We start from the raw sequence: 21,856 nt of genomic DNA on the forward strand, positions 1-21,856 counted from the left end.
ACGGGCACCATTTATGGCATCTCACCCCTGACCTGTGGCTCCTAGCCTCTAAAATATCCCCACAATGTCAGTGGTAGACAGTGGTACCGGAAGGTGAACTTTCACCCCAGAGAATAGAGGAGAGTCACAGGGGAGTGAGTCCCAATACCTCAATAGGAGCATTCAGGCTAGAGTGCAGAATAGATTCTTGTGTTTGTTTCAAAACATGTGTATGTTTGCATGCAGTTACCAGACTGTAACATATCTCTCTCAAGAGAATAACAGCTGTACCCTAAATCACACCAACCTAATACAATCTTCCAGGATGAGGCCAACCGCTCTGTTAGGAAAACACTGACCTAAATGAGCTTTTCATTTTCCCGATGATTGATACGGAAGAAGTCAACCATACAGATTAAGGATGGGTGGAGATGTAGTATGAACAGCTGTTAAACAAGTAAAAGCCTGTCGAAAGCGTTTGGCTGGAGTGCTGGGCCATACATCTACTGCTGCAACCCTGAGGGAGAACAGTAGGAAGCCTCTTCAAGAAATGTGACCACACTGGTTCCTGTCAGCAGTGCTTCAGAGCGCAAAGCTGGATGCTTATAGAAAAAAAAAAGACAACCCCGTGACTGCTCATGGATAAAGTACGTCTACAAATAGAGGTACATAAAAGCAGAAACACACACACACACACACATACACACACACACACACACACACACACACACACACACACACACACACACACACACACAAGGATAGGGCACTTTCCTCCACTTATGTAACTTGATTGAAAAGAAGAACTTCCACCTCTGAGTCATCTTTCAGTGAACACCACAGGCACAGCCTTACCACCTCCCAGTGTGACTGTCTACATGTGGGTGTTGGATATCAGTTAATAGGCAGATACCCCACCCCTCTCTCTTTTTAATACGGTGTACACTCATGCAGCCCCTACGACCACATAAGCCACAAAAGCAATGAACCCTGTAGGACCGGTTCAACGGTATTTTAGGGAAGAGCACGCATGCAACTGCAATGTCGTGTAAAACCCCTGAGGCGAAGGCTATTAAAGGAAGAATCCACCTCAAGCATTACCTCTCACCTGAAAGCATGTTGTTGGTGACAGTTGTGCTCCAAGCCTTACATAAGCGTACCTTGTATGTATTTTGTTGGTTCATTCTAAGGTTTGACAGAATTTGAAGGCCTGTGCTGTGAGGGTGAAGGCTGATGCTGATGAAGTTTTTGTTGGTATGTTTTTATCAACATTTCAAAAACATTCTCTAGGTGTTTTCAAATGGGAATATGGACCAAGTTTAAATGAACAACATAGTCCATCATAGAAATCACATCCGAGATAGAAAATAGGGATAAGCTGATTATCAAAAAGGCCAATATTATATTGACAGATGACCTTCAACACGATCTTCTGTCAACAGCTGGCTAGTCAGTGCTCACTGTCTTTATCATTTACTTCTATTCTATTCTTTTATACTAAGCTTTGTTGGTCTCTCCTGCTGTCACAACCTCTCCCCCTCACTGTCAGCAGCATTGGTAGCCTCTATTATTCATCACCTTCACTCCCCGGCTATTTATACCAGCTTTTACAGTCAGTCTGTCTTTCCGCTCTGCTGGCTGCCTCTGTCAACAGTAATACAGCTATTTAAACTTGCAGTTTTGGGCTGCCTTTGAGTTCTTGGCCTGAAACAGCATCACTACAGGTACCTAAACACAGTGGGAAACATATGTATACACTGGTACGTAGACTAATATATCCCAGTGTCTCGAGAGAAGGAGACGCACTTACTTTATTTTAAAACGCTAGACTTTTCTCTATAAAACTGAGTCAAAATGATACTGCAATTAAAAACGAAAGGTGGATTTTTACTGAAAAGCAACTGCAGATGTTAATTTTAATGGGAAAATAACAAGCACTTAAGGTTCCCTATTTTTTTATCTAAGACTGCCAACAATTCTGCTGCCTGACTTCCTTCAAAGCTGAAAAATATGAGCAGTAGATTATCAGCTGTTGAGCAAGAGAGCCATGAAAGAGACATATTCCATATGTTAAGAGATATCCTCGTCTTGCTATGTATATGATTATTCCACTGCACTTATTCAGAGCTAAACATATCATGTATGAATTTAAACTACACACACTTTGCAGCTTGCCTCTGGCTTTGACTCCATTGAAGGGCCTCCAGTTTCTCATTTCCCCAGGAGAAGAGCAGAGGAGTGCCAAGTAACTTCACATGGGAACATTCGCCGTTCCCATGCAAAGGAAAAGGCTTTTAAAAGCATGCAATTTCTACAGCCATGTACTGACTATCTGTAGGGAAGCATGTGTATACTGTATGAGAGTGTATCCATGTGTGTTACTGTGTGTGTGTGTTGGCCACTGCAGGGCCCAGCTGTTCTGTTTAATATCATGGATGAAGAGCAAAGACTAAGATTCCAATTTAAACCCAAAGTTTCCAATCAAAAAGTGTTATTCATATTTTAGTAGGTTGGCTCGCGTGGCCTGTCTGAGATGTTCCTGAAATTTAATGTTTTTATGTATGTGCCACAGCAAAAGGAAACAATTCCTCCCATTGCAACCTTCCCATCATCATCATAGGACGTATGTTTATAGCATTAACTTACGGACATTTCCTGCCACTGGTATGCACAGCTGCACTCCTACAATGTAAAAATATACAAATCCCCATGAGAGCATTTTTAAATCTTGATGAGGAGGACAGTGTTATCTGATCTCTTTGTGTTGATGTTTCAGACCAATGCTTGTTAGAATTGAGTTATGAAGAGGAGCAATGCCCTCTAGAGGATGATACACCCTAATACACAATCCAGAGAGCAGCTGATCAGGGCTCAAAGGTTTTTGCTGTCAGAACCTTCCAGAAAAACCTTGCCTGAGTGACATTTTAAAAATGACTTCTTAAATTTACTTGGTTGTTTTTTCAGTGCAGTTTTATGGTGACACCTCTAAATCAGGCCAAAATCTCCTACTACCCTTGGTAATTAACCTAGTTTGATGGGCTTATCTTATTAGAAACGTGTCTTTTTCCTTTAACATTTAGTTTTCTTACCTGTAACCAGGCTCGTTTCTCAGGTGTGCCGCGCAGCATCATGACTCAGTGACGACCACTCCTGAACCCAGATATCTGCCATATTTCAGAACAGTGTATGTTGTACAATTTACACATCAATAGTGCAACACAAACATTCAAAATTGAAGCACTTACTTGTTTAGCACATACCACAACTCTTAAATTATATTATACGACACCTGTTTCTTTCATTCTTGTATTTAGGAACTTGAACTTTGTCTTCAGTTATTTACTTTACTCCTGCGCAATTCCAGTATTGATCAAGTTACTTGAAAAATAAGTTACCTAATACTCATTACTACTCACTCGAAAAGAAATGAGAGAAATAATACTAGAAATCATTTTTAATTACTTTCCATTATTCAAACGTGCCACAGCGATATTTTAAATAGGAGTATAGAAATAGAAACCAAAAAGACATACTGTCCTACAAATACATAACATACATATTTTGGTCAGACTACAATACGACTTTTACAACCTTTACCTTACTGTATACAAATTATGCCATTAAAATGTGCGATAACGTCTAAAAAAATAAACAAATAAAAAACTAACACCACTTGAAAAACGGGTTTAAGTAACTGCAATCAAGCTAGCTGAAGCTAGCTGGTGAGATAGCCTTTGTTACTTTGTATATCTCTACGCTTAGCTAGAGCTAACTTACCCACTTTTTCTTGTTGCCAGTATTTGAAAAATCAATTTTAATGCTCCAACATCTTTTTAATTGAATTTGCTATACCACCATAAAATGCTGCAGCTGAATCAATTCATGAGCTTTTAAGGAATAACATGCATGTGAGCCCCTTTATGACTTACCTGAGTGGTTGTTCCTCCTGTTCACAGGGATGCTTGCCTCCAGTTGACCTGTAGTGATTAGGACATTTGCTGTTGGGGCCCCTTTTCTCCAGGCACCCAGAAACCAACCACTACACTCAATGAAGCCACTGACAAAACTAGCTGGCAACAACATTGATAACTGATCAGTTTAGATAAGTTTTTAAGCAAAAATGCCATAAATTAATTGTCACCAGCTTCTTGAATAACTTGCCTCTAGGTTTGTGAATTTGACAACTTAAAGCACAAAAAATGAAAGCAATTCATTAAGGAGCAAAAATTCAATACTATGTCAAACAGTTAAGGTCTTAAAACCAAACCTTTGGCACAGGTTACAAGACCGGTGCCACAAGATAGAGGGTGGAGGACCTGGTGGAGGACTTGTCATAGCTGATAATGTACTTAAGTGGTGCAAACTTCTTATTTGAGATTCATTGAATTTGAGGGCTTGGGAAAGGGGAAAACTGCTGCAAGTCATTAACATGTGAAATGCAAAAAGGGACCCAACTGCTTTTTTTTTTTTTTTTAGGGGATCACAAACCATAAGGTTGGGAACCACTGATGTAGAAGGAAACATGAATGAGTTTTATTGAGGCGGGTAACAATAGTACCACTCAATTTTGTCAGTAAGTCAGACTATTATGCAAGCATCTACTATCAAGCACATGTTAAAAAATGGTGCGCAGTTATTCATGTTATTAGTCAAACACCTGTGTTTAACAAGTCAAAATTGCCACTGTGAGAAAAGTCTACTATTCAAGCTTGAATGCCAAACTTTTGTCACGTCATGGCCTGGAAAACACAAACCCAAATCCATACCTATCCCAGGTTTTTGTTTGGACCGTCAACCATCCACACACTTTGCAAATTGGCAGAATTTTCATACACCATTCAGATGAACTGACAATTTATTGATTAACTCTGTAAATTGTATACATCTGTTTATTACTTGTGCGTAACCAATTCTTTGGGACCAAACCTAGTCAGCAGACATAAAAATCCATACATACAATAGTCACAATGAGGGAACAGGGTTAAGCATGGCTCATTTACTCTTGACTAGTCAAAAAAAAAAAGCCGCAGAGTATTGAAAAGGACAAAGTGTCACATCAAGTAGCTATGTTGGTCTTATTAAGTGCTGTGGGGAAAACCTATTTCCAGTGCTTTGAGTTCTGGAAGATTGTTTACTTGGCGATGCCAATGACTCCACAGGCCAGACGGCCACCAGCATTTCCCGTCTTTAGACTCTCTTCATTGCCTCCTTTTCCCAGGTCATCTTCCTTCTCATGGATCTAAAACATTGGACAGAAAGCACAGTCAGGATATTTTCATCAACAGTTCACAGCCTAGATGCTCAGCTACAATCAGTAAGACATAATATCCTGCGGGTTTCGTGTCCTCCTGTACACCACATGAGCCTGAGCCACACCTGGGGCTTATCTCGTAAAGCCAAGATGAACAAGTTAATGATCAGTTTGTTTGTGTTGTAGTGTGGTACTTTTACTTAGGTAAAAAGGATCTCAATACTTCTTCCCCCACTGAAAGTCAAACAACACCACAAGACCAGAAACTCCTATGTTATGCAATTTAAAATACTGTTTTTGTCAATGGGGTCTGGTGGTTTTGAACAGGACAATAAAACAGCTGTTTCCAGTTAAACAGAGACCTTATTCTTTAACAAATAGGGTTATCTCTGTAGAAATCCTATCCATGTTGTCAGACACTTATAGGCCCAGGTTAAAAATGTCCCAGTTATCCCATAACCTTAGGCTAAAACCTGGCTAACTAGTCTCTAATTTTGTTCACTGGAAATAAAATAGAAAATGACATGCACTCTTCCTTACCACCATGGTTCGGCCAATGATGGAGTAGGGGCCATTGAGGGTGAGCATCTTGTCCGTGATGTCTATCTTGGCAACATTATCTGCTCCAGCAGTCACATTCCCCAGGTCTCCAACATGCCTATTTGAATAGAAAAAAAAAAAAAAAAAAAAAAAAAAAAAAATACAAAAACAAAAACAAATTAAGGCTGATATTTTTACACTAAAATTAATTTCATTTGATTTCCAAAATGCTGAAATTAAAAAGCTTGTCAAGAGTAAACATAAAAAAGTAATTTTTTTTAATGGCAGCACTTAATCTCATTCACAGGAAAGGATTCTGGTGTTTGAACACTTGTATACAAGACTATGCAAAATTTGCTGAGTTGTTGCTGAATCAGAATATGACTCAAACAAATAATTGTATCCTCCAGTACAATGAATGCCAATTAAGCCAAGTTTCTTTTTGTCCCTCCCTGCTATAGAAACACCTATAAAATAAGGTCTTCCAATATCAGTTATTTTTTCAAATTTTACCTCTTTAGTCATGCTTTAATATATTTTTTTTTATGTGAGAAAACTTTAAATCTGTTACCGAGTCTGTGGATAAATGTTAACCATTTGCAACTCACCTCTCTGCATCATTAGGCCCCGCATGATTCTTGTTGTGGGGGTTGAAGTGAGGTCCTGCACTGATGCACCGAAGGAAAAATAAATAAATAAATAAATAAATAAATAAGCAAGCCATCTTCGCCAGGAAACACTTCAGATTCACTGAGTGTGGGTACAATCAAACCAGGCAAAGCAGTTACAATATGTAAACCTGAGATTCACACACAATTATTGTCCAAAGCTTACCATTGGTGTTGTCTCCAAAAGCATGGACATGGAAACCATGCTCACCAGGGGTAAGACCTTTGATTTCTCCTGTCAGCTTCACAGGGGCTGAGTCACTCTAGCATATTAGAATAACAATTTATCAGGAGAATACAATGACAAAGGAGTTGTCAAAGCCAGGTGGTTAGAAGGACTTAGAGCTAAAGTCAACAAAACGGGGATTATTTCCATCTCATTCAAATTCCACACCCCAAGCAGACAGTGTTGTTAGTAACCCATTACAAAATGTAAACATAATCCATCACAATATCTAAAAAAAAAAAAAAAAGTATAAAAAGTATAAAATTGTCAAAATACAGTTTGCAAAAATGACTTGTAACATTGCAGTTTTCATTAGATATGCAATAGTAACAAAGTACATTGTCTATGTACAGGGATGTACAGGGCATCTTGAAATATTCAGTCTAAAAGTGCCATACCACGGCTGCTCAAAGTAAGTTATCACTGCAAGTACATGTATGTTCCAACAAAACAGGATGGCAAAGTAAGATCAGTAACACACTTAACTGAACAAAATATTGGAGGACTGAGTATGATGAAATCTTGAATAAGCAGCAAAATCACCCACTCTCACCCTCCATGACTCATGGTCTTACCATTATCAGCGAGGCCAAAATGGCAACAAGGAGGAGGACACGCAGTGACTCAGCAAAAATGTAAAATTGTGGACCAGCGTTTAGTTTTAATATTATTATTATTATTATTATCATCATTATCATTATTATTATTATTATTATTATTATTATTATTATTATTCAAGGCTACCATTAAAAGAGTCAGCAAAACAACTGCAAGCAGAGGTGCTTCCGCTTTGGTGTGGTCCAGCAAACCACAACATTGTCAATGTTAACGCTAGAAACTGACAATGCAAACGTCGAACTTATGCAACAGGCATTTCTAATACACGCACCGTTGATCATTAACAAAATACAGGCCTTATACGTTCAAAGGTTATGACTCTAATGCCAAGCCATTGACTTTGACTGTCATTTTATTTTAACTACGTAATTACGATCTGTTTATACTAGCAGTCTACTCTGAATGAAAAGGGACAAGCGGTAGTTGTCTACGCATTGAGCGTTAACGTTAATTGCTGTTTTGCAACGTGCAGGCGAACGTCAATTTGCATCTAAAACTGTGCACACTGGTGTGTAACCTATGCAAATTGGCACGGGTTGACCAAATCTGAAATCAAACCAAGTTCGATGCCTTCTCATTCAAATATATAGCTTGCTATCTTAGCCTCTCCTAAAACCCAACCTAACTGTGAATGGAGAACTTAGCTAGCTTAGCATCCGAGCGCTAACGCTCACAGAAGCATGCACGTAAACTCCCCGAGTATTTTTATTCTTTAAATGACTAGCTGGCTGGACATTGCCTCCTCTAAAAAGCAAGGTAGCACGCCATACCTCCTGCTCAAAATAAACTGTCCCGGTGGTCTCTCCAGCTCCTTTCAGCACACAGACAGCTTTCAGCACCATGTTTGCAGTAGTTTCAAAGGACGCCCAAGTTTCTGTCGTCTGATCTCGCTAGAGACACCGAACAAGCTTGCAATGCTTAATAGGCGGGACCGTAACATAGACAGCCAATCAGAATCAAGTACGGTCAAAAAGACTAATTTTGATTGGTCACTGGCTATCATAGGGAAGAGCAACCCATTAAGCAGGTGAACAAAGTAGTTACAAGCCAGACGCATAAAATAAAATTCAGTTTTCAATATATTAGATTTACCCAGTGACTAAGCTGAGGGGCAAGGCTGCCAGTAGGCCTCTTGCATTCAGAGGCAAAGTTTAATTGTCTGTTCTATGAAGATAAGCTTTTGAAGGGAAGAATTATGTGGCCTGCAATGGTGCTTGTCTCATTAGCTTTTTTTTTTTTTATTATTGTGGAGACCTAGACTTTATAGGTAAAAAGAAATCTTACCTGCTTTATTCTTCACCAAGCATAGTAAAGGTTTAGCCTTCAAGCATTAGTTGAATAATTCAAAGTCACAGCAAATATCTGGCGTGTGGCATTTAAACAGATCATGATCATCAAATGTGTTGGAGATGATTTTGATGAGTGTGGGTTAAACACAGAACATAATCTGAATAAGCAAAATGATTTGGTAAAAAAATAGTTTATTAAAAACAATTTCCTATGGTTGAAATATTGAAGATTTTATGTCCATGTCTTTTGTATTTTTAACAAATCATAGAAACATCTGTCAACTTTCAAACCATGAGGAGTTAAAAACATTAAAGCAAAGGGCCTTTCTATTCCTTCCAAGTCAGCTCATTTCTCTCTGATAAACGAATAACAGATTATAAACAACAATTACCATGACACCTTAGAAGAGTCAGTGATACAAGCATATTTACAGCAGTGTCCCAAGCAATACTCTTCATTTCATCACTTTAATTTTGCCCTCTTGTGTTTCTGTGTTATAATTATTCAAGAACAAGAACTAGGCTTGCAGAATCTGAACTTCAGATGTTCACAACTAATCAATATCAGACAGTGTCCTCAGTGAAACAGACACTAAGTTTGAAAGTTGTGTTTATCAAAGTCAAAACATAATTCAGCCACAGGGTTTCACTTTGCATTTTCATGTGGACAAAACGTATTTATGAGTTTGACTGACATACATGAGACAAATATAGGAGGATTTCAAAATACAGTTAAGCTCTTATGTCTGATCCAAGAAATTGCCTCCTTCCTTTCATACATACAGGACAAAGAAAAGACTTGTGTTTATACAAAATGCTCAAAAAGCCAAGCTGGCATCTGAATTTTTGCACATTTTTTGTGGAGTACAACACTTTTAAAATAAACGTCTGTTGGATTTTCCTCTGTTGGATCTACAAAAGGTTCTCCTTTATTTCTTTAACTGAAAAATAAAAACATGCACCTTTAGGCAGGAGTGTGAAATTGAGACAGCAGAAAAAAACATTACTAAGTATACACATCTGAGAATTTCAAGAGGAATTTTAGTTCCACTTAACTTTTATGTTGATTTTAGTTTTGAAAAACTGACCGTCTAAACTTTAACAGACATCAAAATGAACAGTTGTTGCTCATCTGGGTACAAGTTAATTTCTTAACAAATGAATGTACTCAAATTTATTTTTGTTTGACAATACTTCTATGTATAGATCACTCCAACCTCTGAAAAAAAACCAACTTACCTAATATCAAATATCTTTATTCTCCAAATATTCCAAAGGAGCTATACCACAATGCACCTGGGCATGACTTTTTCTTTCTGTCTTAGTTTTGGCGTTGCTTATGTTGAAATGTCTTATCTGAAATGCCTCTCGGCCCATTAGTCACGACATCTAAGCAAGGGAAATTTTATTATGCCACTGTTAAAGTTTAAGTCCTTGGTTTTCAGCTTCTACAATAGTTTGTGTGCGTCCAATATTTCTGTAACGAAACAATATGATTAAAAGATTTTCCTAACAACTTCACCGTAAAGTCACATCTGGGTAAGTACAGTACAGTCAAAGAATGTGAAGCATCCTCCATTCCCAAAATAATATTAGAATGAGAATCCTTTCTTCACAAGGAATTGGGTGCAATTCCTGTTATCAGTAAAAAAAAAAAAAGACTACTAAGTTAGATCCAGAGACCTTGTGAGAATAAGCTCTTCTAATAAGTCCTGTGTCTGTAAGAGTCTCAGTATTAATGGAATAGTACTAATAGTACTAAAGAAATTCTTAAAAACTTAAATAAAACCACGTACAGTGGATTGTTTAAGGACATTGGGTATTGGCCAGTGAATGTGCACATGTCACAGATTGATCAGTTACTGGACTGATGGATGTTGCCACAACAACAAAAAGGATGCCTTCCCCGATTTGTAAAATGCCTACAAGCAACTGAACTGGATTTTAAGGCCACCATAGTCCTTTCAAAGCTGTGCCTTACTGGCTCACAAGAAAAACAAGATGAGATGAAAACAACAAAGAACAATAAATGGCGTTTGTGTTGTAAGAGAGTTGATTAAGAAGAAATTCAGTGTTGGACATGACATTTTGGCAAATTAAAAAAAAAAAGGAATATATTAACCGTGTTGAGGAGTGCCTGCTATCACACAGATGAGGCCATGAAGTGAAAGTAAATCTGTGCCACAGAAATTATTTGTTTCCTCTGTCTGCGAGTCAACATGAGTAAAAACAAATACGAGCTACGTTCACTTTAACCTCAGATGGACAGAGCTAAGTTAACATGCAAGCACTCCGTTCATTCTTACGACTTACTGGAAGGAGAAAAACTAGAGGTGACAGCCAATATTTAACTACAGCCATTATTCCAAACTGATTTTCACGTGGCTGTGTGTTTTGAGACACCGATGCAAAGCAAAATTTGACCATAAATTCTAAAAAATATGTTATATGTCTGACAACATGAGTGGGAGATGCTTGTTTTCAAGAAATATGTTACTTCCCAGAAACTGTCAATTACCAACTGACAAACTGTGGCTAGTTAGAATTCATCTGCCGAGTGTTGAGGTTGGCTACCATAGTGAAAAACACCTTTGTCATCTTTCAGTGGTTCACAGCAGTCTCTGGCTGAACAAACAGTGAGCCAGTCTATGATGCTGCTTCCTGTTTTGTGTCTGTGGGTGCACTTTGAGCTGGAGGTGAGGGCTCAGAAGGCATCGGCTCTCCTACAGCAGTAGTTACCTCTGGGGCCGGAGCTACAAGTTCTGATTTTGCCTTTTGTTGAGAATCTTCCACACTCGGTTCTTTACTGGTTTCCACGGTAACCACAGGAGTCACACAAGGTTGCTCGGTGCTGTTAGAGGTCCGAAATTTGTCCATGTTTTCCAATTCAGCCAGTCGATCATCCCTGTCCCACCGCGTGGTCCTCTCTCGCCGTTCTGACCGCCGTGGCCGCTCCCCTTCTTTTCCTTCAGCTCCTCTCCCTCTTTCTCGACTCCCTCCCTCTGCCCTTCCTCTTTCTCCTCCCTCCCCCCTCCCATGCTCCCTTTCCCCATCATCGCCCCTCCCTCGTTCCCTGTCGCTATCCAGACTGCTTCGCCTCTCCCTCCAGTCACGTCTGTCTCTGTCCCGGTCACGGTCTCGGTCTCGGTCCCGGTCCCGATCTCTGTCCCTGTCTCTGTCTCTCTCCCATCCTCCTCCCCGGTGATTGCCGCCGTCTTCCTGCCAGCCTCCGAGCCTGTCCCTCCCGTCCATTCTATCACCACCTCCTCCTCTCCCTCCATCCCCAAATGGACGCCTTCCACTTCCAAAACCTCTGTCCCTGTCTCTATCCCTGTCCCGATCCCAGTCTCTGTCCCTGTCTGGCTCTCGGTCCCTGAAACCAGGCCTGTCTCCCCTGAATGGTCTGCCCTCCATTTCTTCGGGCCCTTCCAGGCCACGAGGACCACCTGGTCTGATAAAAGGAGGTGGAGGACCTTGAGGAGGAGGGCCATGCCCATGTGGAGGGAAGGGAGCCCTCATATTGTGGGGAGGGGGCATCCCAAAGCCTCCTTTAGGTTGAGGGGGCTCGTGGTGCATCATTTGAGGGTGTGGTCCCCTGGGCATCATCTGCGGGGGCATAGGGGGCATGTTGGGGTGAGGAGGTCTTGTCACATGGGGTGGAGGGAAACGCTGCATGTGTGGTAGTGGGGGAACAGGAGGACGCTGGAGCGGGATTATACCAGGCCGAGCACCAAGCAGACCACCAGAGGAGGGCTGGATGTTTCCTGGAGGACCGCCCGGAAGAGCACCTGGAGGTCCACCTGGAGGTACACCTGGAGGTATACCAGAGAGAGCACCTGGTGGTGCACCTGGAGGTACACCTACTTGGTTGCCTGATGGAGAAACAAATGCAGCTTTAATTTAATTACTTTACTGACTATACTGTAAAATCTCACCCAGAACCTCTACTGATGGATTCCTTACAGTTCTTCAAGTGATGAGACAGATGTCCCTAGTTTTAATGGCCAAAATTTAAACAACAAATCACTGTCTGGTGAAAAGTGAGGAGAGACAGACAGACTGACCCATAGGTGCCATCTGGTTGTTGAAGATGTTGGGACCTTCGGGGACCTCGTCATTTTTCCGGTTGCCCAGCCCTGTTGGGTCCAGGGGTGGTTCCTCAACTCCAACTTTGGCGGGAGGTGGGGGACCTAGAGGCATGGCACCTGGGGGAGGGAATCCTGGGAGAAGAGGGGTGAGAGATAGGTAAGGGTGCTTCCATGCCAGTCTGGTTCAGTTCAAAGGAACTGGTGCATTCCCCCGTTTGATTCAGTTTGTGTGGGCTGGTATGAACTCTGTCTGATGTGGATTAAACAACAAACAACAAAAATTGTGGACCTGTGTGGTTTGTTGTGGTGTAACAACAAAGCAAAGTAACCACAGGGTGTGACTGGATTTTCCATGTTAAAACATGTGTGTTGTGCCTGTGTTCTTGTTGATGTATTTTTGCAGTTTCTTATTAAAAAGTGAATGAAACACAGCAACTACACACTAAACGTGTTAATTAATATATACATGTAACATTAGGGTACAAAGCTTGACAATTCTTTCTTCATGTGCTCTTTTTGACAGCAGGGAACACAAATAACCTAACACATGAGGAGCAGTAATGTGGTGCATGTCTTCCTCTCAGACTTGACAGAATAGGCACTGTGAAAAAAAGCGACTACATGAAAGCCAGTGAGAAATGGTTTGATGGCAGTCGTAGGAGGTGCTACCTGGAGGCATCTGCATGGGGTTGAAGCCAGGTCTGATGAAAGGAGGAGGTGGGACGCCTGGTGGGAAGGAAGGCGGAGGCATTCCTATGGGACCAGGAAAGACAGGAGGCTGGAGAGAACCCACACCAACCATTGGCTGCTGCATTGGAGGGACCTGAGAACATTCATAGGGATTTACTACAGAAGTCGAATGATAAACTTATCTGTTATATTTCCCAGCGACACTCTGGAGACACAGTAAGTAACTAAAAATCATGTTCTTTTATGAGTTATCTCATCTATTTTTATGTAGGGATGGAGCAGATGTAACATCAGTTTGTAATATTACGTTGTTGTTACCTCCACACTAAAATTAAACATTTGCATAGATCCCTGAAAGAACAGCAGGCACATAATCTTAATCAAAACAAGTTCAATCAAAATCTTTACCAACATTTTCTTTTATACCACAGAGAGATCAACACTTAAAAAATCAAAATTCTGGTAACATCTTGCAGCTGTTGTTTACCTGTGCAGGAGGAGCAGCTGCAGCAGCGAGAGGTAATACCTGCGTCTCCTCCGGCTGCTGTGGCTCTGACCGGCCGTTGTGGGTGAGTTCCTCTGGGTGGTCTAGAGTCTTCCTCACTCCACTCCACTCTGGAAAAGACAGACACAATTCAGATTTGTGAAAAGCAATACATTATAACGTATGATTTCTTAATGTGTCTGTGCCTGTCAGAGTTTTTACCTGGTGATAAGGTGTCAACATCCAGTATTCCTCCGTCTTTTAGCTCCTCCAACTGGTCTTCTCTGATTTTAGACCAAGGTACGTAGGTGACACCCAGCTCCACGTCCCAATACTGTTTAAACTCAGCCTTTATGCCCTTGTTCAAAGCCCAAGCAATCTGGTAAGAAATGAAAAAAAAATGATTCATTTAGAAATTTCTCTGTTTTCTCTTTGATTTGCTGACTTTTTGTTTAGTAGTTCATTACTAAGCAGCAGCTTCTGTGGCTCACGCACCTTGATGGCTTTCTGGTTAACTTTGTAAGATCCTCTACTAAGCTTCTGTAGAGCCCTGAAGGCATCTTGCCTATGTATCATGACAATATAGGCGCACCCACGTGGAGGGATCATCTGAACAAGAGAGGACAAACAGACAGGTAAGCAAAAAAAAAAAAGGATTGTTATTTTCATTCAGTTAGCTGACTGGACACATTCCCATTATTGCACTGTGATCCTTTGTTAAATAGGTACAACATTGTGTTAGTATTTCTTTACTAACATAAACACAAGTATGAAGTATAAACAACAAAGCACAGCTCTTCAGTAATAACTTTGAGCATGAAATACACAAAATGTTTATGTATACATTTACTCTAAAATGACCAGAAGACACACAAAAAACATTTTTCATCTTTCATACAGATGAAAAAAACCTAATTCCGTTCTTTCAAATTACAGGATGTAGTCTCAGCTGGCTCAGTGCAAGTGATCTATACCAGTCCACTTACATTGATGGATTCTATCTGCCCAAACTCCTCCAGTAAACAGGCAACATCTTGCTGTTGTGTTCTTTTGTCCAGCTGGCCCACCCACAGAGTGGTACTGCAAACTGAGAAAGAAGAAATAAAAAGGTATCGTGAACAAGAACTTTAGAAGAAATACTTCATATCAATGGGTTCTTCCATTTATTATTTGAAAAATCCCTGTGATGTCATCCAAAGACAATAATCTTATGAAATTACTAAAGAACCCACTGCACATACCTGACAGATCATTTCAGGGCCTATGCTACTTGGATAAATATGACCATACACAGATCATGACTCACTGCTCAGTGTCTCGCTCTTGGGTGGTGGGAGGCCTTTCTGTCGTCGCTCTCTCTCTTTCTCTCGCTCCCTGCGCTCCTGCGAGCGAGAGCGCGGGGAATGATGACGCCGGTCTCTGGAGCGCGAGCGGGATCTCCTGTGCCTGGACCGCCGTGTACGGGAATTAGACCGTGACCTCCTCCGTTTTGGAGACCTGAGGGAAAAAAAGCATTCCATTTCATGGTATGTTCATCCCAAATTTACATACCAAGAGCAGCTTATCTGCATAAGGCAAAGAACAAATTACAGCATGGTAAAGAAACCTAGTTTGACAGGTCATGGCCCATTTCAGATTCTTACCTGGAGCCTGAGTGTGACCTTCGACCATGTCTGCCGTCCCTAATAGCTGAACGGTCCATATCCATTGACAAATCCTGATAGAGTATGAAGAAGTCATGGTTAGGATTTGTTGCCAACTATTAGACCAACAAAAGACACTTCAATTATACAGAAAACAATTGCTAATCTTCCACCTCAACCATATGTTATCCAGATTTCCGGTATCAGAATAAAATTTTAATACAAAAATAAACATGTGTGTGTATTCTTTGTACTGCTGTTTCGTCTACCTGTTGTAGCTGGGCTGCGTTGTGGGGAGGGTATACGCCTGGGAAGCCTGGAGGCCCAGTGGAACCAGGGAGGGCCTGCCCTGGCAGAGCGTGCCCCATAGGAGGTATCATAACTGGGAAGTTTTGCCCTGGTGGTAAACCATAGGCTTGGAGCTGGCCATTAGGAGGGAGAGGAACCTGAGAATGACAACTGTGGTAAACACTGTGCACATACATCAGGGGTTTCCAAAATATAAAATCAATTTGTCAGAGAAAGATTTGTCCTTTTGTCATATTTTTATATGTGTTCCCATCCATAAATAAAGAGCATGTACTGTACAATATATAGTACATGTATTATGTAACCCTATTGTTGTAACAAAAGCCATAAGGTTAAATTTGAGAGTATTTTATACCACTATTACAGTTTAAAGGGAAAAAAAGGAAAAAGAAAATATAGATACAATGAATTAGAGGACGAGACTCGTCAGGAAAGATAAGTTCTTTTATACTTAAAAAATGTTGTTCTTACTGTTACCTGTTGTGAGAGGTCTTGCGACATGTTCATCATTGGTGGTTTAAAGTGCTCCACGTGCTGTGGGAAGGCTGGAGGCTGCTGCATACTGTGATGATAAAAATACACCATCAGCTTCACAGCTTTTATTTCATTTCCAAGAAGAAAAAAAAAAATCAATCAAAGCTTCCCACTTCTTGGCATCACAGATATGTTGTAATATATGTAATACACATCAAGGGCTTACAAGGAGGGCTGTGAAGTGATGTCATCCTTCTTTGTTTCTTCTCCAACTTCTGGTTCATCATCATAATCAAAACGGTCCAGCAGTTTCTAAGAGAGAGACAGGTAATGAGTGTAAGCTACAAAATTTCTAAACAGTGCCTGATCTCTGACATGTTGCAAAGAATTAAAAACAACGCACCGTCACCTTGTCAAAGGCTGTCTTCTGCTGGGTGGGCTGAGTGGGCTGAGGGAGTTGGGTGGCTGGGGGAGGTTGTGGGGTGACCATGCTCAGCCCAGTGGTGATGTTTTGGATGTGGGTTTGGGTCGTATGGAGATGAGGCTGAGTGTTGGCGTCGGGCTTCACTGGCTGCTGCTGAAAGTTCTGGAGCATCTGCTGCAGCTATAAATGCCAGTGACAGAGCGTGAAAGAAAAGAGTTATTTATTAGTGGAGGTCTAAGAGATGTGCAAGAAATGACAACAATACAAGCAACAAGACTGAGATCAAAGCTAATGCTACTCTACATGAGTATTAACTCACCTGTTGACCCTGTGAGGACTGGAAGAGCTGTGCCACAGCAGCAAAGGCATCAGAGTTTTGCAGTTGAGCAGCAGATGTCATGGTGGAATTTGCCGTTACTGCGGTAACTGGCTCTTTGGCTGGAGGTGGAGAGGAACCTGATGGGAGAGAGAAAGCTTTAACGCGTGTGAGCAGCACACAGATGCATTCAAATGCCAGAATCATTCACTGATACTTCGGCATAGCAATACTGCATTGATTTATGAAATATAATTGCTATGTTGTTGTCTTTCGGCTCCAGGTCGCCACTGTGGATCACCGCCCACATATGAAACCGCCAACCCAGGAATCAGTAGCCAAACTACTCTACCACTTGAACCACGGCCCCCCTTTGCATTATAATTGTAAATATTTTTTTAGTTAAAAACTGATTTTAAACCGAATTTGATCTGTTAAGTTGCGTCCGTATTTAAAAACAATATCATGGCCATATAATAATCTCTACTGCCTCATGCATGCAATCACACAAATTACCTGGCTCTTCTGTGCCCGTATAGGGTGCAGCAGCACTGCTAGAGCCAGCTGCCATGTCCAAGAGGGGCTGAATAACCTCGATCTTGAACACCCCATTCTTCTGCCACAGGTTCAAGACCCGCACAATCTTACTCTACATAACACAAGGAAAAAGGTGAAGGAGAGGGAATAACAGGAGGAGAGAACATTTATCATTTGAAAGAGCAAAATCAAATGGACATATCTGTGATTGCAACAGTGCAGTCTACAATTTTCAAACTAATTTTCATCACACTGAAATTTCCACCAGGTCTTTCATTTCTTACCCTGTCCTCTACGGGGCAAAGGCAGAGGTTCTCAAAAGTCCCTGTAATGTTTTTGGTAAACCTTGGGCCAAACACGTCCTTGTCCGGTCCAAACTGGTGTCTGGACTGCCTAACAATGGAATCCACCACATACAGGCCTGCTACCTTGTACTCAGGCTTGCACTGGGGAGAGCAGAGGGAGAAAACAGATTCTGAGTGAGTGTATGCAAATTTGGTGGGCAGAAACTGGGTGATAACTGAATTTAGACCAGCCTGTCTCACCTTCTTGATAAACTTTTCCACAATCTGGACCACATGTTTGTAGAGCTGAAGAGAGAAGCAAAAGATCATTTTACAAGCTAGATGAAGGCTCAAAAAATTAGGGATATAAATTTAGAAATGCAGAAATTGTACCCCAAACAGATAAACAAGTAACTCTGAAAACAAGACAATGCCAAACTTATTCTTACTTTCATAGCTTTGATGGCTGATTTGGTGATGGAGATCATCTTTGCCCGAGAGATCGGGGGCTTGGAGTCCATCAATGAGAATAACTAGAGACAGAGAGAAATAACAGAGGAGTGACTCAAGCACACGAGGAAGAAAATAAATACAAAGAGAGAGGGAGCAGTGCTAGAGGAGTGGTACGGTCAGAGTTGTCAAAGTTGATGCAAATCATTTGTATTCCATTGCTTTTGATTTCCAAAGCCACGTGTTCCCACATTTACAAAGCAAACTCTTAAAATGTTTTAGTAGCAACAAGTGGTAGAATTTGACCTGATGTCATAAACTTTATGCAAGAATATCCCAGTCTTTACAGGCTAACCATAATTTCACAGTCCACCAGTACTGACATTTGATATGTTAATTTGATATATCTTTCACTGGTTGTCACAACTGATGATCTGAAAGACGACTGTGATTGGTTATGTGGACTGATGTTTTTTTTGTCCATGCCTATCTTGTGTGTTTGTTGTATACTTCATCATGCTCTAATGGATGCCTGAGGCCGAAAGCTCTGGCATTACATTGAGGAGTGCTATAATTGTTTGCCACTTTCTTTTCCCACTTGTTATAAATCCTTGATACACACAGACAACCCAAACTGGCATCTGATTTAATTATCGGTAAACAGAATTTCATAATTTCTTCTCAAGCCTGACGAGATGCAATGATACACTTTGGATGTTTTGAGCTGAGGATCCAAGAATTCAATGCACAGCTGCAAAACTCTCATTATGTAAGTACACAAGATACAGCCCAGTCACTTTATGGTGCAAAGAAATGAGGAATAAACTGTACACAGTTGATGGGTGACAGATGTGTATATCCTAACAGCTGTGTGGTGCACATGGTTATTGCTTTCCTTATTCTGAACTGAACGAAACGTGTCTGAGCGATACCCATTCAAGCATCCCTAAGTACATGTTTGCTCTTTTAGTAGGTATCTATTGACAGTACGTTGAAGTACATGCTGACATATTTTGTCAGTGATTTGCATACAGAACCAACAACTACTTTCTTTATTTCTGTGCCAAACAGAAACTGCAAGACACTTTTCAAGAAGCACTAGAAAGTGCTCAAAGCCCTGGGGATGAAATGATATGGTGCAATATACAAGTATCAGGAGAAGTCAGATAGTTGTGATTCAATTACAGGTTCGTGTTTGCCAACCTGCCTCTGTGGTTAATCAACTATACGGGCGCAGCCACTGTAACTGTTACATCAAGGATTAATAGGGCCATCAGAAGAAACGATCAAAATCACCAATAAATGACTTGACCGGGCTTTTGACTGGACATTTAGAAATGTCAACCATCAGCCCTCAGGCCTCGCACTGACTTGACAAACACGGGCAGTGAAAATTATTGAGGCAGATATGTTTGCAGGCTTGCAGTGTGACAACAACACCAGGATAGTGTTTGCTGGGTAGCATTGTTTTCAACACCAATGTTAGTAACCACACTCTCACTGGCCAACATTTACGCTAGTACATGAGCCAATGTTGATTGGCTATCGTTGTGTTAGCTTCATAGTTGGCAGAAAATCCTGTCATTTGTTTCACTTACAACAGTATTTGCGCGGCAGGCGTGCAACACGGACGCTAACTCGGTTAGCCCTTAGCCAGATAAGGTGGACATGTCCAGCTAGCTCGCAGAGCAGGCCCACAGGTCGGTCCTGCTCGGCTAGCTCCAGTGCAACACAGCACCATGACCAGCACCGTCAGCCTCGGTGAGTTCAGGGTCTCAGCGAGCCCTGAAGGCAGCTTACCTCCTGGTTGAAGGCGTTGACAGCGTCCATGGTTGCCCAGCGCTCCGAGCCTCCCCCTTAGCTCCAGATTCCCCGCTTACAGCGATGTTTATTCAAGGAAGGGTCGGTACAACATGTCCGCTCCCGGTGGCTAACGATAGTTAGCCTAGCATCGGTAGCTCTCGGGTCGGCGGGCACGGCAAAGCATGATGGGATTCAATTCTGTAATTCTAGGTTTTGTCCACCGGGTGGCGGAGTGCTGTAGGGATAAGAGCCAAAGGGATATGGTTTGATTTGGTTTTATAAAGAGAACCCACAAATAACATACTTGTCCAAGGATAAAGACAAAATCACAGGATAAAGACAAAATCATCACGACAAAGACTGATGTGTCTCTGCATCACTACTATCCAATCACTATAACATGCAGATAAAATATTATAATTTTATAATCATGTGGACCATCATGCAGACAGGACATCTGTGCATTGTGTACCTACCCCAGTTGTCTCTAAGTGCCTATTATGTGTAGCGCACACACAGAATATTACACATGCAATCTTATATTTTGCCTATAATCCCAGATACCAATCAGTATCACTGTGCAGGGGCACTACATGACCCCAGGTTAAACCATGAAACCAAGTTCAAGGTACATATTTGCCAGACAAAAGTGACAGTTCCTATTACTTTTGTCATCATCATCTGATTTCTCTGGGATGAAGATAATACGTCTAAAATTAAAGTATTCCATGTCACAAAGTTAAAGACTACCACTGAAATAATCACTTTGATTGTGGTATAATTTTTTTTTCTAATTTAAAACATTAAGTGAATGTGTGCAACATTTCCAATACATGCTTTTTAAAAATAACTTTAAATTGAGAATCATCATCTACAAATCATTAAGACTGCTCTGTTTCCCCCTTGAAGAGATCACCTTTATGGATGCTATGCCGCGTATCTTTATTTTACAAGCTTGTGTTAAACTCCAAGGGCTAATTCAAGGACTACTTGCCTTTAGCCATAATTTCATTACAGTATTACATGCTGTCAGGACAAAGAAAAAATGGCCATCAGTTCAAGTTCACCAAGGCTACAGGCTTACTAATGTCTAGACTTGTAGGACTGACTGTATGTTCCTGTAGTATAAAATAATTCCAATAGGTGGTGGCATACTTGTATTTTTGGTTCCATGTCTGGGTGTGTGTTTGAGTGTCTAGAAAGCATGGTCCAGCAGGCAAGTCAAACTGCATGTGTAGATGTAGCTATTCTTCTCACTCCCTCTAGGAATCCACATAAAACAGAGCACACCTGTACATATGATAAAATCTGATAGTAACACCATAAACTACAGCCTCAGATGACACTACAGAGTGGGATCAACACCTCTCAGGCACAGACTAAAAAAAATAATAACACAAGCTTCACAATGGTTATTGCAGGACTATTTTTTTTTTTATTGAATTTCATTATATGATCAGGTGTTTGTTATTTTGCAGGTTCAATGCATGTATAGGCAAACATATAATATAATTTTATTAGATCAGATTAACCTGCGCTGAGGGCAAATACAGGAGGAAAACGTGTCTGAAATTGTTGCCCCTCCCTGCAGGTGTCCTCCTTTGACTGATGAACACCGTGTTAATTGGGACAGTGAACACCTCCATAAGCATGGAGGACATGCTCCTTTGTCTGTCGCATGTGACCTGGAGTACAACTTTATGATTGCAGGCAGAACAAGTTCCGCAACACCCAGCAACACCATGACATAATGACAACAGCTAAATGATGGTGCTTCTTATCT

General features: G+C 41.0%; 2 protein-coding genes across 2 annotated transcripts; both read right to left on the bottom strand.

Annotated features, from left to right (window-relative positions):
- Positions 1-4,816: 4,816 nt before the first annotated feature.
- sod1 (superoxide dismutase 1) lies at positions 4,817-8,178 on the bottom strand. The gene is made up of 5 exons (XM_022738876.1): positions 8,053-8,178; positions 6,605-6,701; positions 6,379-6,448; positions 5,771-5,888; positions 4,817-5,218 (listed from the first exon to the last, which is right to left on the bottom strand). The coding sequence occupies exons 1-5, from the start codon at positions 8,122-8,124 to the stop codon at positions 5,111-5,113; spliced, it is 465 nt and encodes a 154-aa protein (XP_022594597.1). The 5' UTR covers positions 8,125-8,178; the 3' UTR covers positions 4,817-5,110.
- A 1,049-nt stretch (positions 8,179-9,227) lies between these two features.
- scaf4 (SR-related CTD associated factor 4) lies at positions 9,228-20,147 on the bottom strand. Its single transcript, XM_022738892.1, has 19 exons — positions 20,071-20,147; positions 18,270-18,353; positions 18,082-18,126; positions 17,821-17,982; positions 17,516-17,648; positions 17,003-17,139; positions 16,669-16,863; positions 16,486-16,571; positions 16,263-16,347; positions 15,746-15,922; positions 15,477-15,550; positions 15,140-15,330; positions 14,820-14,920; positions 14,329-14,442; positions 14,056-14,212; positions 13,837-13,964; positions 13,329-13,482; positions 12,636-12,791; positions 9,228-12,443 (listed from the first exon to the last, which is right to left on the bottom strand). Exons 1-19 carry the CDS (start codon positions 20,098-20,100, stop codon positions 11,218-11,220), a joined length of 3,435 nt encoding a protein of 1,144 aa, XP_022594613.1. The 5' UTR covers positions 20,101-20,147; the 3' UTR covers positions 9,228-11,217.
- Positions 20,148-21,856: the final 1,709 nt, after the last annotated feature.

This window comes from Seriola dumerili, unplaced genomic scaffold (genome assembly GCF_002260705.1).
Source record: "Seriola dumerili isolate Sdu_G_001 unplaced genomic scaffold, Sdu_1.0 BDQW01000040.1, whole genome shotgun sequence".
In the NCBI taxonomy this organism is placed as follows: Eukaryota; Metazoa; Chordata; class Actinopteri; order Carangiformes; family Carangidae; genus Seriola; species Seriola dumerili.

Coding starts and splice junctions, on each gene's coding strand:
- sod1 (XM_022738876.1), bottom strand. CDS start 8,124: ATGGTGCTGAAAGCTGTCTGTGTGCTGAAAGGAGCTGGAGAGACCACC. Junction 6,702..8,052: donor CAGTTTATTTTGAGCAGGAG/GTATGGCGTGCT, acceptor CTAATATGCTAG/AGTGACTCAGCCCCTGTGAA. Junction 5,889..6,378: donor GGGCCTAATGATGCAGAGAG/GTGAGTTGCAAA, acceptor CTATTCAAATAG/GCATGTTGGAGACCTGGGGA.
- scaf4 (XM_022738892.1), bottom strand. CDS start 20,100: ATGGACGCTGTCAACGCCTTCAACCAGGAG. Junction 17,140..17,515: donor TACGGGCACAGAAGAGCCAG/GTAATTTGTGTG, acceptor CTCTCCCATCAG/GTTCCTCTCCACCTCCAGCC. Junction 16,572..16,668: donor AGAAGACAGCCTTTGACAAG/GTGACGGTGCGT, acceptor TCTCTCTCTTAG/AAACTGCTGGACCGTTTTGA.